At 50.2% G+C, this 14,883-nt stretch overlaps 1 protein-coding gene across 2 annotated transcripts in view; it reads left to right on the top strand.

Moving 5' to 3' along the window:
* PTPRU (protein tyrosine phosphatase receptor type U) overlaps nt 1-14,883 on the top strand; it is an 89,200-nt gene that overhangs the window by 14,121 nt on the left and 60,196 nt on the right. For both annotated transcript variants that reach the window (XM_055573901.1, XM_055573902.1), the window contains exons 2-7: nt 3,523-3,654; nt 6,613-6,884; nt 7,404-7,485; nt 7,583-7,698; nt 8,158-8,332; nt 8,940-9,233. In XM_055573901.1, the coding sequence (XP_055429876.1) occupies nt 3,523-3,654; nt 6,613-6,884; nt 7,404-7,485; nt 7,583-7,698; nt 8,158-8,332; nt 8,940-9,233 (1,071 nt within the window). The remainder of the gene's footprint in view (nt 1-3,522; nt 3,655-6,612; nt 6,885-7,403; nt 7,486-7,582; nt 7,699-8,157; nt 8,333-8,939; nt 9,234-14,883) is intronic.

Raw genomic sequence — 14,883 nt, 5'->3', positions numbered from 1 at the left:
CCACCTTCACCTCCTTGTGCCTTGGTGTCCATCTGTAAAATGGGGATAATCATAGTACCTACCTTGTGAGTTACTTTGAGGGATAGTGGCACAGCAGGTCCTGGTGGCAGGTGGCAGCCCTCGTGGTGGCATTGATGTGTGTGTGCATGTCTGGGCCCAAGTCTGGGTCGATGGAGCCGGGAGGGATTTCCTGACCATTCTTGCTCTTAATGCAAAGTCTGATCTATTTTCTTCCCTCTGGGCTGGGGGCCCCCAGCAGGAGCTGGGTCTCTAGCAGAGGTGGGGACCTGGCTTTGGGACTTATAGCTCCTGAGCCATCCAGACTGGAGGTGATGGGGGCTTTTCCCAGGATCTGGGAGGGCAGATTGTTCCCATCCCAGGGTGAGCTGGGGACCAGGTCAGGGTGGGGCTCTCCAGATTTGTTACCCTCTAAGGACCGTGGCTGGAATGGGCCTGGCCCAGAAACTCAGGACTGGGGATGGACACGGGTCAGGGAGAGAAATCCTTCTGCCTCTGGAAGGGGATGCTCCGAGTGGTGACAGTCAGCTGGGGTCAGTCAGCCTGGTGGGGTCAGTTGCTGAAATTATTTGATAGCGGTCAGGGGTCACTCTGGCTGTGGTCAGCTGGTCTGAGATCAGTCAGTCTGGTCGAAGGCAGATGGTCTGGTGGTCATCTGGATGGGGCCACTGGCTCAGGTCTGTCTGTTTGGGTGTCACTGACCTGGGTCAGGCAGTCTGAAGGTTACCCTGGCTAAGGTCAGACAGTCTGGGGGTCCCTCTGGCCAGATCACTTAGTCTGGGAGTCTTGACAGCTCACGTGGCCTGGCCTGGCTTAGAATGGATGGGAGGAAGCCAGGGGGCTGGCATTCTCAGGCTCGCCCTAGGGCCACGGGTGACATGTCTGGGACAGCTGCCTTGTTACTTGTGAGGGAACAGGAAGGACCTGAACCCCAGGTCCTTCTGAACCCCAGCAGCACTAGGTCTTGGGGTTCCCTTTATTGCAATTCATCTGGCTCAGGGAGGCCTTGACTGAAACCCTCAGGCACAGACTCAGCTCAGGGTGAATGGAGTCAGCTGTCTCCTCCTCCAGGAAGCCCTCCCTGACCATCTCTACTGGCCTTGTTTTCTCTCTGTGCTGTGCTATGGGTCATTTTCTAGGGGGAGAGCCAAGGCCTCCCCAGCACAGATGGGGTTAAAACCTACCTTCCATAGGCTACAGGGCACATGCTGACCAGAGTTCTTCATGCAAAGAGGCAAAGTGCTCAGTGAAGGTCCCACCCCAGCTCTGAAGCGAGGCTTTTATTATTTTGTGCCATCCACTCAGTGCCAGCCTTGTGTCCACTTTATTTTACACCCTGATGGGGTCCATGAAGAGGAAAGGGTTAGCCCCCCTACCCCCAACAGCAGTGAGCCTGTGCATGCCTGGCTTTTGCGGGTCAGTTCAAGGGGCTGCTTCACATGGTCTGTGACAACCTGGAGAGGTCCCCTGCTGCAGAGGGCACAGCAGAGCCTCCTGAAAGTCAGGCCACCTGCCATGTGTGCAGCTGCTCACCACTGTGCCTGGCATGCGGCACTCAATCCCTGTTACTCTCTGTTGCTCATCCCTCCTCTCCTTGAGGCTGAGAAGGGGCTCAGATTTGCTCCTTCTCAGAGTGAAGGTTTTTCTGGTGGGGAATGTGGACCTCAGCCTCGAATCACCATGGACTCAAATTCTGCTTCTGTTACTCAGGTGGCTCAGGTGCAGAGCTCCTGTCTTCTGAGTGCTTGCATGTGCCGGCATCATGCTAAGTGGACCCCTGTGTTTCCTCAACAAACCCCCATGTGGATGGAGAAGCTGAAGATGAGCAATGGTCATGGTCACAGGACTAGCACATTGCAGAGTCAAGATGCAATCACAAGTCTGTCTGATGCCAAAGCCCACTTACCTATCTACCACCTTATACTGTGAACAAATTCCTTCACCCCTTGGAACCTCAGTTGCCTCATCTGTCAAGTGGGGAGAAGTACCAGTGGCTGGATAGGGCCTGGCATGATTTGTGTTTGCTTCCTGGCCGCTCATCCAGGCATTTTCCTGGGTCTCAGATGCCCAAGTTTACCCCTGGTAGTGGTGGCAATATGTGCTCAGTCCAAGCCCACCAGGCTCCTCAGTCCATGGGATTCTTCAGGCAAGAATACTGGAGTGGGTTGCCATTTCCTCCTCCAGGGGATTGTCCTGGCCCAGGGATCAAACCTCAGTTTCTTGTATCATCCTGCATTGGCAGGTGGATTCTTTACCGCTGCACCAGCTCAGGGGAGAGTGCAAGCACCAGGTACCTCCTGAACCAGTGGTGTTCTCAGGTTTATTAGGTCCAAGTCAGGGCTTTGATGAGCCAGCTAAGATTCGTGGACCTCATTACCAACCGAAGGACTAGCATCCATTTCCGTCCCCTCTTCCTGCCTCCCCTTCTTATTTAAACTGTGCGTAGTGGCTCAGAATCTTGGGAATTTGCTTCCTGTAGTCATTGGTGCCTGGACCTCACATGACAGTGTTTTTGCCTGCCATGTTCCTGCAGGCAGAGACCTCTGGGTGACTTTGGGTGGTGGGCATCCCTTGAGCTCATTCATCAAGTAGAAGTAACACGGTAGTGGTGCCTACTCAGAAGCCGAGGCCTGAACGGGACTCCACACTCAGCATTTAGCATTGTGCTGGGCTTGCTGTAAGTCACATGATCAATTGTTGTTATTTTTAAGGAGATGCCATCAAGGCTGGCTTAGGGTGATCGATTCTGCCAGTCCTGGGGCCCACTGTCTGTTCTCTCTGCAAAGATGCTGAACACTGACCATCAGTCAGGAGATCTTGGTTCAAACCCCGCCTCTATCACTGACCTGCCAATTGACCTTAAAGGAGTCACTTAGCCTTTTTGGGCCTCAGTTTCCTTATCTATAAAATGGGGATAATTCTTGTCCTGATCTCATGAGTTGTCGTGAGACTTTAAAGGATAGTAATAGTGATAACATGCTTCCCTGGTGGCTCAGATGGTAAAGACTCTGCCTTCAATGCATGAGATCTGGGTTCAGTCCCTGAGTAGGGACAATCCCCCTGGAGAAGGGAATGGCAACCACTCCAGTATTCTTGCCATGGAGAATCCCATGAACAGAGGAACTTGGTGGACTGTAGCCATGTGACATGACTGAGTGACAAACACACACACACGCACAGAGTAATAACAACCAGTTTTTGCTGAGGAGGGTCTTTAATGCGTGGTTGAGCTGTAGGGGGTTTTGGAACCACTGGAGGGGGTGGGCAATGTGGGAGGTCTTGGCATGGGGAGGAGACAATGGAAAGAGGGCCTTGGTGGGGGAAGAGGGTGGGGGAGGGAGCATTTTGTTGGAGGGAGCAGTGGGGGGAGGGCTTGAGGAGACGGAGGGGAGGAGGGTGGGCCTGAGTAGGAGGGGACCATGGGGGCACCTGGAGGGTAGCCCAGGAGACCTTTGGGCCAGCACCTCCGCTCCAGCCTGGGCTAAGCAGGTCCTGCCCTCACAGCTGGCTGCACCTTCGAGGAGACGAGTGACCCAGCGGTGCCCTGCGAGTACAGCCAGGCCCAGTACGACGACTTCCAGTGGGAGCAGGTGCGGATCCACCCCGGCACCCGGGCGCCTGCGGACCTGCCCCACGGTGAGCCTACCCTCAGTCACCATTCCTCCTTCATCTCCTTCCAGGGCCAGGCCGCCTGCCCACTGGCTGTGTTACCTTGGGCCGATTGCGTAACGTCTCTGGGCCTCATCTGCCCTGTAGTGACACATATGACTGTGAATGTGGAGCTCTCTGGACTCAGACCAGTGGTGTACATCGGGCAGTCTTACCTGCACAGTGGGCGCAGGTTTTCAAGGCCTCAAAGACCCTTGTAAACTCTAGGATAAAGCCCACCTCCCGCTATTCCTGGGGCAGCCTAGCTCAGGATCCTCCTTACTCCTGCCAAGTCTTCCTAAATCCTCCACCTTCAGGGAGGCTTCCTTCTCCCTGTGACTGAATCCTGGTTCCCCAGGACGTCAAGATGCTGACAGAGCAGTCGCCCTGGGGGCTGGATGTGTGTAAAACCTTCCCTTCCTCTGCCCCTTTCTTCCTGCAAGTCCCAGGTCTTTCCCAGCTTCTGCCTTGTCCAGTCCCTATTTCAGGATGAGGAGCATTTGGCTTCATGAACACTGGACTGGGAGTCAGGAGACTAATTGCATAGATCCGAGTCCTGGCCTTCTACCCTGATGATGACCTCGAGTGCACTGAGTCATGAAGCCTGGACTTCAGATCCTGGCTTCATCACTTTACCTGCTGTGTGGTTTCTGGCAAGTCACTTAACTTCTCTGAGCTTCCATTTCCTTACATGTAAAATGGAGCACAGAATAATTCATTTTATAGTGTTGTAATGTACATAACCCAGGGGTGGCCTGTTCAATGAATGCTTAGAAACAATTGTTGGAGATATTTGAGGGGCCTAACTACTAAGATCCACCCATTGCCATTGGGTAAAGAATCAACTGGGGATTAAGAAGAGGATAAGATGGATGGAGGCCAGATTGTCACCTTTATTACTGATAAAGGCTGGATCAGAGGACATAGCATAGTAGGAAAACCAAACGGGCTTGCTGGGGGAACCCAGAACTGGATAGCTTGAGGCCCCTCCTCTTGGCCCTGACATAGTAGGAAGCCAGGGCCTTTGTTGCTCAGCTTGCAGAATGGCCAACATGGCATCTGCTGTCAAGAGTGCATGGGAGGGACAGCGAAGGTTCTCACTCTGGGGCCAGGACTTGAAGCCAGCAGGAGGGAGGTCCTCCACGACCTGACCTCTGCAGCCTGGCCTCCTACCCCGGCCTCATCTCCTGGAGCCCTCCGGTGTCTCCCCGCTTCTGTGCGTTTGCTCACACTCTGCCCTCCATGGGACATTTATCTCTGCCTTCACAGGACTCTTAGCTCCTTGTTTGACCTCTGTCCCGGCGGGTGTCAAAGTCTGAGCTGGGTGACAGTGAGCTGTCAAGGTGCCCACCATGGCAGGGATGCTGGGTGGGCCGACTTCATATCCCCAGGGCCCAGCCTTGGCCTGAGATGGGTTAGCCTTCAGGTCCAAGGTGGCTGATTTGAGTTCACCTGTTACAGTCCTGACCACTTTGTGTAGGTTCTGCTTCTCTCTCTCCCCCACACCACCAGAGACAGACCCAATGAGAAAAGGGGATGAGAAATTTCATATGCAGTATGGGCCTTGGGCTGGATCCTAGGGATGCAGTGGTGAGCCAGATGGATGGAGTCTCTGTCACATTTTAGGGAAGGGAGCTGGGGGTGGAGAGAGAAGGGAGGAGGGGGGATTCATCGTTGAAGTCAGAGAGCAGGAGAAAAGAGAGGGTGGGGCGATGGGGATGAAGGGAGTGGCTGAGAGAAGCGGGAGGGATGCAGAGTGAGAAAAAACTAGGGAAAAGAAGAGAGAGAGGCAGAGGGAGCAGGAGGAAGAGGCAAGAACAAAGTGTCAGATTGAAAGGGGGAGAGAGATGCACACACAGCTGCTCACAGGGAGAGGAGAGAGGATGGAGGCGTGGGCCAAGAGAGACTGTGCTGGGGGCTGGGATGCATCCCTTCCTGGGTGGGGATGGGGATCTGGAGGTTTGTTTACGACCCCACCAGGACTGATGCAGGAGCTGCCTTCTTCACAGGCTTCTGGCTCCCGCAGATGAATGCGATTCCCTCCAGCGGAGTCCCTGGAGAGCCCTCCTGGAGCAGGGAGCCTCGTGGTTTGGGATCTGAATGAGCTTGTGTTGGCCGGTGGCCAAGCCTGGGAAGAGGCAGCCCTGCGTGGCTTCGGGCACCCTCTTGGCAGCTGCTGGGGCCTTCTCCCCACAGAAGGGAGGCCATAATCCCTCAGCCAGGTCCAGAGGAGTCCAGCTCCCTCTCCCCCCTCCCCCCTTCCCAACGCATAGCCTGGATCTCTGGGGAAGGGACAGGATTGCCTTTCTCCAGGTTTGAAATCAAGAGAAATTGTATCCCAGGAATTTAGATTCAGGGGGGTGGGGGCCTGAAGGGAAGTTAGAGTCCTTTCATTCAATCTCTGTTCTGTATGTTCGTTCAGCTTGCAGACCTGTGCTGGCAACACAGTGGAGCCCCGAGGAGCCCCACAGGCTGGTGGGGAGAGTGATACACACTTTATTAATGATCTGGGTGCCAGGAGAGACACCCATAGAGGGATGAAGGGGTGGGGGGGCTTCAGAAGAGGTGGACTTTGAGGGCCTGTCATGTGCCAGACTCTTGACTCCTGAGATGACTGTCATAGTCCCTGTCTCCCAGGACAGCTCAGTATGTGGGAAAAGACATGGACCAACATGAGCTTGGATGGAGGTCATTAGGGGTGACGTGAGGAGCAATAAAGGGTTTTGACAAAGCCAGATTTGTGTGTTTGTTGCTGCTCCAAGCCTTTCCTTTGGGAAAGGGATGCAGGGAAATGGAGGGACTTATCCCATGAGTCAGAACTGGGACCAGAACTCAGGCCCCCTGACTCCACATGAAGTCCTTTGTTTCTGCCTCCTCCTCTGTGCCCACCTGACCGTGGTCCTCCCCTACGTTCTCAGCTCCTGCCTCTTCCCCCTATCTTTCCAGGCTCCTACTTGGTGGTCAATGCTTCCCAGCATGCTCCAGGCCAGCGGGCCCATGTCATCTTCCAGAGCCTGAGCGAGAATGACACCCACTGTGTGCAGTTCAGCTACTTCCTGTACAGCCGGGATGGGCACAGCCCGGGCACCTTGGGCATTTATGTGCGTGTCAATGGGGGTCCCCTGGGCAGTGCTGTCTGGAATATGACTGGATCCCATGGCCGTCAGTGGCACCAGGCTGAACTGGCTGTCAGCACCTTCTGGCCTAATGAATATCAGGTGGGCTGGGTTCAGTCTGCGGTGAGTCTGTGATTGGGAGTGTGGGTAGAGAGGGGTGTCAGTGTGAGGTCAGGGTAACCAAGTGGCCGAGGTCGGAGTTAGTCAGTGTTCAGCATCAGGAGTCCATCTGTGGTCAAGGTCAGTGGCCAGTCTGTGGTTCTTCAGTAATGGTTCAGTCTGGGTTCAGCATCAGAGGTCATTGTTAACAGTGATAGTTTGTGACTGGGGAAGGGGTGAGTTGGAATAGTGCTGACTTGGAAACCCTGTCTTGGCTGCCAAGTTTTGCGGCTTGAAGGTAACATCCATCCGCGTTGGATGGAACCTCTGGCCTTGACCTTGTTGGCTCTGCGTGCTGACACCCTCTGTCACAACCAGCTGGCTTGGTATGGAGGGTAATTGTGAGCTGGGGCTGACCTCTGCTTGTTGGGGAGGATGGGGCTGGAGCAGAGCTTGAAAGGGGGCTCTTGTGGGCAGGGCTGGAGAAATGTCAGATGACAGGAACCCTCCTGCCTCCCCCAGGTGCTGTTTGAGGCCCTTGTCTCCCCAGACCGCAGGGGCTACATGGGCCTAGATGACATCCTGCTTCTCAGCTACCCCTGCGGTGAGTCCTGGCCCCGTGGGGCGCAAGGTGAGGGGGCGCGGGCGGCCGAGGCTCCTGGGGCGCTGGCCCAGCTCACCCCAGGGCTCTATTCCGGCAGCAAAGGCCCCGCATTTCTCCCGCCTGGGCGACGTGGAGGTCAACGCGGGCCAGAACGCCACGTTCCAGTGCATGGCGGCAGGCCGAGCAGCGGAGGCCGAGCGTTTCCTTCTGCAGGTGAGCGGGGGTTGGGGATGCCCGGGGTGTGTGTGTGTGTGTGTGTGTGTGTGTGGGGGGGGGACCTTGGCCAGCTTCTTACGAAAAGTTCAAGCTCCCTTGCGGAGGGCTGAGGCCTTCTGTCCTTCTCCAGCACCCAAACACACGCGTCCTGGTTCATTCTAGGCTCTCTGCCCTCTTGAGTGCCCCGTTCTTCCGACATCAGAGCGCGGCTCCAGGTTCCCCCCTCCCCGCCATCCCCCATCCCCAACCACACCCCGCCAGAGCACCCCATTCCCGTAATCGGCCCCACACCTTCTTGGGGCAGGGCTGGTTCCAGGAATCCCACACGTCCCTGGGTAGTTTCGGGATGGCGAAATGGGGCCGGGACAGTTTACCACTCCGCTTGCCCGGGTCAGACTGAGATCTGGGCCTTTCTTCCCCGGCTCCCCTGACCCACTGGTCCCTCTCCCGGCTCAGCGACAGAGCGGGGCCCTGGTGCCCGCGGCCGGCGTGCGGCACATCAGTCACCGGCGCTTCCTGGCCACCTTCCCGCTGGTCGCCGTGAGCCGCGAGGATCAGGACCTGTACCGCTGCGTGTCCCAGGCCCCGCGTGGAGCGGGAGTCTCCAACTTCGCTGAGCTGATCGTAAAGGGTGAGCGAGCAGTCGGCCTCCGAGGGGCGGGGCGGGCGAAGGTGGGTGGGCGTGGCTTCTACTGGGGGCGGAGTCTCGTCGATGGGGCGTGGCCCGCGGACGGGCAGGGAAGGCCGCGTCCGACTCCTGGTGTGCTCTGACCTCCCGGGCGGGGCTCGCGGAGCGGGCGTCATTTTCTGGGAGATCCAGTCCTAATTGAAGGTCAGGGTGGGGAGGAGGTCCCTCTGAGAGGTGGGCCCGCGTGCGGACTGGGTCAAGGTGTGACCCGGGCGAGGCGGGATCGGGCTGTGGGCCTCCCAGTGTTGACCCTAACTGACAAGCGGTCAGCCCTTAGAGGCGAGGACTTCGGGATCTGGAAGGGAGTGAGGGAGAAGGTGTGAGGTGAGGGGCAAGGTCGGCTTTTGGAGTTCGGCGTCTCTTAGGGCCTGGGCATTTAGTGAGGGGAAGCAGTCTAGTCGAGGACTTGGAGGGCTGCATGAGGAGCCTGGGGTAGGGGTGAGGGACCAGGAGGGCTCTAGGGGTTTTGGGTGTTGCAGGATGAGGAACTGGGAGCCAGGGATTCATAGCGGCATCCGTCTGGCTCCGTCTTTCCCCCATCTCCTTGCAGAGCCCCCTACCCCCATTGCACCCCCGCAGCTGCTGCGCGCCGGTCCCACCTACCTCATCATTCAGCTCAACACCAACTCCATCATCGGCGACGGGCCTATCGTGCGAAAGGAGATTGAGTACCGCATGGCGCGCGGCCCGTGGGCCGAGGTGCACGCCGTCAGCCTGCAGACCTACAAGCTGTGGCACCTCGACCCCGACACGGAGTACGAGATCAGCGTGCTGCTCACGCGCCCTGGTGACGGTGGCACCGGCCGTCCGGGGCCACCCCTCGTCAGCCGCACCAAGTGCGCAGGTGGGTGCTTCCTGGCTTCATTACCTCCTCCGGATACCCAAGTATGGACTCAGGGCAACCGAGGGGTGAAGGGCACATTCTGAGCGGTAGTAAGGCCTCCCTCTGTGCTTCTCAAACTTTCTGAACCATTGTGATTTTCGCTCCATCCCAGTTATGGTAAAGAAAAGGATGATAGCTAACACTTTACTCTGTGAAGGACACATGTGTGTGTGTCATACTTAAAACTCAGAACAACCCCATGATCTAGGTACTCTTGTCAGTACCCATTTTACAGATGAGGTGTAAAATCTGTAACCTCTGTACAGATTATCATGAATAGAGATGTTAAGTGACTGGCTCAAAGTCACACAGCTAGTAAGTAGCAGAACAGTAAGGGATTAGAACTCTTGACTGGCTGGCTTCAGAATCTGTGTTCTTAATTCTACACTGTATCATCTAGATAAAATAAACAACTAAACAGCATAAAATAAAAGCATGTTATTAAATTCTAGCTGGATTCTCTCATCTGGGCATTTAAGTCTGAGGTCTGCTTTTTCTTGTTTAAAAGGGTAAAGCATCTGTTATGAGCGATGGCACACCTGCACCAGAGGAGACTTTTTTGTTTAATCAGAAGAGAGACTGAGAACAGAATGATTTTCTTACTCTGTGATTTCAGCATTTTTGTGGTTGTTGTTGAATTTTTATTGCCATATAAAAGATTCATATGTGGTTATAAGGAAAAATACAAGAGATTTTCCTTTTCACTTTACCCTGTTTCCTGCAATGGTAACATTTTGCAAAACTGTAGTGTAATATTACTCTCAAGATACTGACATTGACAAAATCCACAGATCTTATTCAGACTTACCCAGTTTCATTTGTCCTCATTTGTGTGTATGTGTGTATGTTTAGTTCCATACAGTTTATTTTAGTGTTGGTTTGTGTATCTACCACCACAGTCAAAAGATACTGAACAATTCAATCAGCTTAAGGATCCTTTGATTTGCCCTTTTGTATCATTGCTGTTCCTCCACCCCAACCCCGTGGGAACTACTAATCTGTTCTTCATTTCTAAAACATGTTATATAGATGATAAAATCATACATTATATATATACAGTATATAACCTTTTAGGTTTTTCTTTGGTTCAGTTCAGTTCAGTCGCTCAGTCGTGTCTGACTCTTTGCGACCCCATGAATCACAGCACTCCAGGCCTCCCTGTCCATCACCAACTCCTGGAGTTCACTCAGACTCATGTCCATCCAGTTGATGATGCCATCCAGCCATCTCATTCTCTGTCATTCCCTTCTTCTCCTGCCCCCAGTCCCTCCCAGCATCAGGTTCTTTTCCAATGAGTCAACTCTTCTCATGATATTTATTCACTTTATTTACATGTATTTATTTACTTTATTTACATGTATTTATTTCTTTTTGGCTGCACTGGGTCTTCATTGTTGCCCACGGTCTTTCTCTAATTGCTGCAAGCAGGGGATAATCTCTATTTGCTGTGCAAGGGTTTCTCATGGTGGTGGTGTCTCTTGTGGCACACAGACTCTAGAGCACAGGCTCAGCAGTTGTGGCAAATGGGCTTAGTTGCCCAGCAGAATGTGGGATCTTCCCAGACAAGGGATCAAACCTATGTCTCCTGCATTGGAAGTCGGATTCTTAATCACCAGACCTGCGGAGATGTCCCAGTATATAATCTTTTGAATTGCCTTTTTAATTTGGTAATAGCTTTATTGAGATATAATCACATCTCATGCAGTTTGCTCATTAGAGTGTATAATTCAGTGGTTTTTAGTATATTCACAGAGTTGTGCAACCATCACCACAATAAATTTTAGAACATTTTCCCCTCCCTCAAAGGAAGGCTTGTATCCTTTAGCAGTCCACCCTCCCCTCATGTCCTGTTAATACTTCCAGCCCTAGACAGCCACTAATTTATTTTTTGTCTCTATAGATTTGCCTCTCTGGACATTTTGTATATAATGGAATCATATAATATGTAGTCTTTTGTGACTGGCTTCTTTCTCGTAGCATACTTTTTCAAGGTTTGTCCATGTTGTGGCATGCTTTAGTACTTTTTATTGTTGAATAATATTCTATTGTGTAGACATACCATAATTTACTTATACATTTATCAGTTGGAAGGCATCTGCATTGTTTATACTTTTTGGTTATTATGAATGGTATTGCTATGGGTATTAATGTAGAGATTTTTGTATGGACATATGTTTTAATTTCTCCTGAGGGTATAGCATATACACATCATATGGTAATTATGTTTAACCGTTTAGGAAACTGCTGGATTGCTTTCCAAAGCAGCCATTCCACTTTACATTCTCATCAGCTGTGTATGGGGGTTCCAGTATCTCTACATATTCACTAACACTCGTTATTATCTGTCTTCTGTTTATAACCCTCCTGGTGGATATGAAGTGGTGTCTCATTGTGGTTTTGCATGTCTTTGATGGTTAATGGTATCCGGTCCCATCACTTCATGGGAAATAGATGGGGAAACAGTGGAAACAGCGTCAGACTTTATTTTTTGGGGCTCCAAAATCACTGCAGATGGTGACTGCAGCCATGAAATTAAAAGACGCTTACTCCTTGGAAGGAAAGTTATGACCAACCTAGATAGCATATTCAAAAGCAGAGACATTACTTTGCCAACAAAGGTCCATCTAGTCAAAGCTATGCTTTTTCCTGTGGTCATGTATGGATGTGAGAGTTGGACTGTGAAGAAGGCTGAGCGCTGAAGAATTGATGCTTTTGAACTGTGGTGTTGGAGAAGACTCTTGAGAGTCCCTTGGACTGCAAGGAGATCCAACCAGTCCATTCTGAAGGAGATCAGAAGGAGATCTGAAGGAATGATGCTAAAGCTGAAACTCCAGTACTTTGGCCACCTCATGCGAAGAGTTGACTCATTGGAAAAGACTCTGATGCTGGGAGGGATTGGGGGCAGGAGGAGAAGGGGACGACAGAGGATGAGATTGCTTGATGGCATCACTGACTCGATGGATGTGAGTCTGGGTGAACTCTGGGAGTTGGTGATGGACAGGGAGGCCTGGCATGCTGCGATTCATGGGGTCGCAAAGAGTCGGACACGACTGAGCGACTGAACTGAACTGAACTGATGGTTAATAATATCAAACAAGTTTCATGTTCTTATTGGCCATTTGTATGCCTTCTCTGTATAAATGTCTATTCAGATCCTTTACTCATTTTTAAATTGGGTTTTTATCTTTTAATTATTGAGTTGTAAAAGTTCTTTATATATTCCAGATACTTGACCCTTATCAGATATATTTGCAAATATTTTCTTCCATTCTGTGAATTATCTTTTAATTTTCTTGATGGTGTCCTTTGAAGCACAAAGGTTTTTAATTTTAATGAGGCTCAATTTATCTACTTTTTCTTTTGTTATTTGGACTTTTGATGTCACATCTAGAAAACTTTTGCCTAATCCAAAGTAAGGAAGATTTACTTTTATTTTTTTCTAAGAGTTTTATAGTTTTAGCTCTTACATTTAGGTCCTTGACACACTTTGAGTTAATTTTCGGATTTGGTGTGAGGTAGGAGGTATCCAGTTGTCCCAGCACCATTTATGAAAAAGACTATTCTTTTCTCATTGAATTGTCTCAGCAGTGAGATTGACTCTTTTGGTCAGTGTAGTTCCCTGGGGATTCATCCAAGTTGTATAAATCAATAGTTCATTCCTTTTTAATGCTGAGTAATATCCCATGGTGTGGCTATACCAGAGTTTGTTTAACCATTCATCTGTTGAATGACACCTGAACCGGTCCCAGTTTTTGGCTGTTACAAGTAAAGCTGCCATGAGCATTCATGTACGAGTTTTTGCATGAACATAATTTTTCATTTTTTTCTGGGCTAAATGCCTAAGGATACAAATGATGGATCATATGGTAATTGCATATTTATTGCAGTTTTATTGAAAACTGCCAGAGTTGGTTGTATTGTTTTACATTCTCATCAGCAATATATGAGTGATCCAGTTTTCCACATCCTTGCCAGCATTTGGTGTTGTCATTATTATTATTATTTTTTAAAATTTTAGCCATTTGGAGATGTGTGTAGTAATATCCCATCCTGGTCTTAATTTGCCTTTCTTTAATGCCTAGTGACATTAATGGGCTTCCCTGTGGCTCACCTGGTAAAGAATCTGCCTGCAATGTGGGAGACCTGGGTTCGATCCCTGGGTTGGGAGGATCTCTCTGGAGAAGGGAAAGGCTACCCACTCCAGTATTCTGGCCTAGAGAATTCCATGGACTATATAGTCCATGGGGTTGCAGAGAGTCGGACACGATTGAGCAACTTTCACTTTCCATGCCTATTGATGTTGAACATCTTTTCATGTGCTGTTTGCCATCTGTATATCCTCTTCATGAATTATTCATGTCTTTGCCCATTTTCTAATTGGATTATTCATTTTTTATTGTTGAGCTTTGAGAATTCTTTACACATTCTAGATACTAGTCCTTTTTTGGGTATATAGTTTGTAAATATTTCCCCCTGGCTTTTAGCTTGTCTTTTCCCTCCTCTTCACCTGGGCTTTCATGGAATAATCATTTTAAATTTTTATGAGGGCCAGTTTATCAAAACTTCCTTTTATGAACTATGCTTTTAGTGTCAAATTTAAGAACTCATTGCATTACCCTAGATTCTGAAGATTTTTTTCTATTCTTTTTTTTTAAATAAATGTGTTATAGTTTTACAAATAAGTCCATGATCCATTTTGGGTTAACTTTTAGATAAGCTACAGAATTTGGTTGAGGTTTATTTTTTTGCCAGTGAATATTCATGTGTTTTTAAGAGCTGATCTGAGAACCATCTAAAACACAGTTTAATGCCACACTTGGAGAGACCCTTGGGTGGTGGGTAAGAGTATTCTAGGGGAGATTACCTTCTAGCTGAAGGACATGTGTCAGATTAACCTCTCCAAGCTTTAGTCCCGTTGTTTTATAAAAGGGGATAATAATAATAATGTTTACAGGGTAAATGTGAAGATTCATTCAACACATGTTTATTGAGTGCCTATTATTTGTCAGATACTGTTTAGTTGCTAGGGATATAAGACTGTGACCAAGACAGACAAAGGCCGCTAGTGTATGAGTTCCTTATGCCCGAACTGCATGGAACTCACATTCTGGCGGGTAGTTGTTGTTCAGTCACTAAGTCGTGTCTTTGCGACCTCATGGGCTGCGGCACACCAGGCTTCCCTGTCTTTCACTGTCTCCCAAAGTTTGCTCAAACTCATGTCCATTGAGTCGATGATGCCATCCAACCAGCTCATTCTCTGTTGCCCGCTTCTCCTCCTGCCTTCAGTCTTTCCCAGCATCAGGGTCTTTTTCAGTAAATAGACTCTTTGCATCAGGTGGCCAAAGTATTGGAGCTTCAGCTTCAGCATCAGTCCTTCAAATGAATATTCAGGGTTGATTTCCTTTAGGATGGACTGGTTGGATCTCCTTGCAGTCCAAGGGACCCTCAAGAGTCTTCTCCAACACCACAGTTGGAAGGCATCAATTCTTTGGTGCTCAGCTTTCTTTATGGTCCAATTCTCACATACATGACTACTGGAAAAACCATAGCTTTGACTATATGGACCTTTGTCGGCAAAATGATGTCTCTTCTTTTTAATATGCTGTCTAGG

This window comes from Bubalus kerabau, chromosome 3, assembly GCF_029407905.1.
Source record: "Bubalus kerabau isolate K-KA32 ecotype Philippines breed swamp buffalo chromosome 3, PCC_UOA_SB_1v2, whole genome shotgun sequence".
NCBI lineage: Eukaryota > Metazoa > Chordata > Mammalia > Artiodactyla > Bovidae > Bubalus > Bubalus kerabau.
This window is presented reverse-complemented; position numbering and strand designations above follow the sequence as displayed.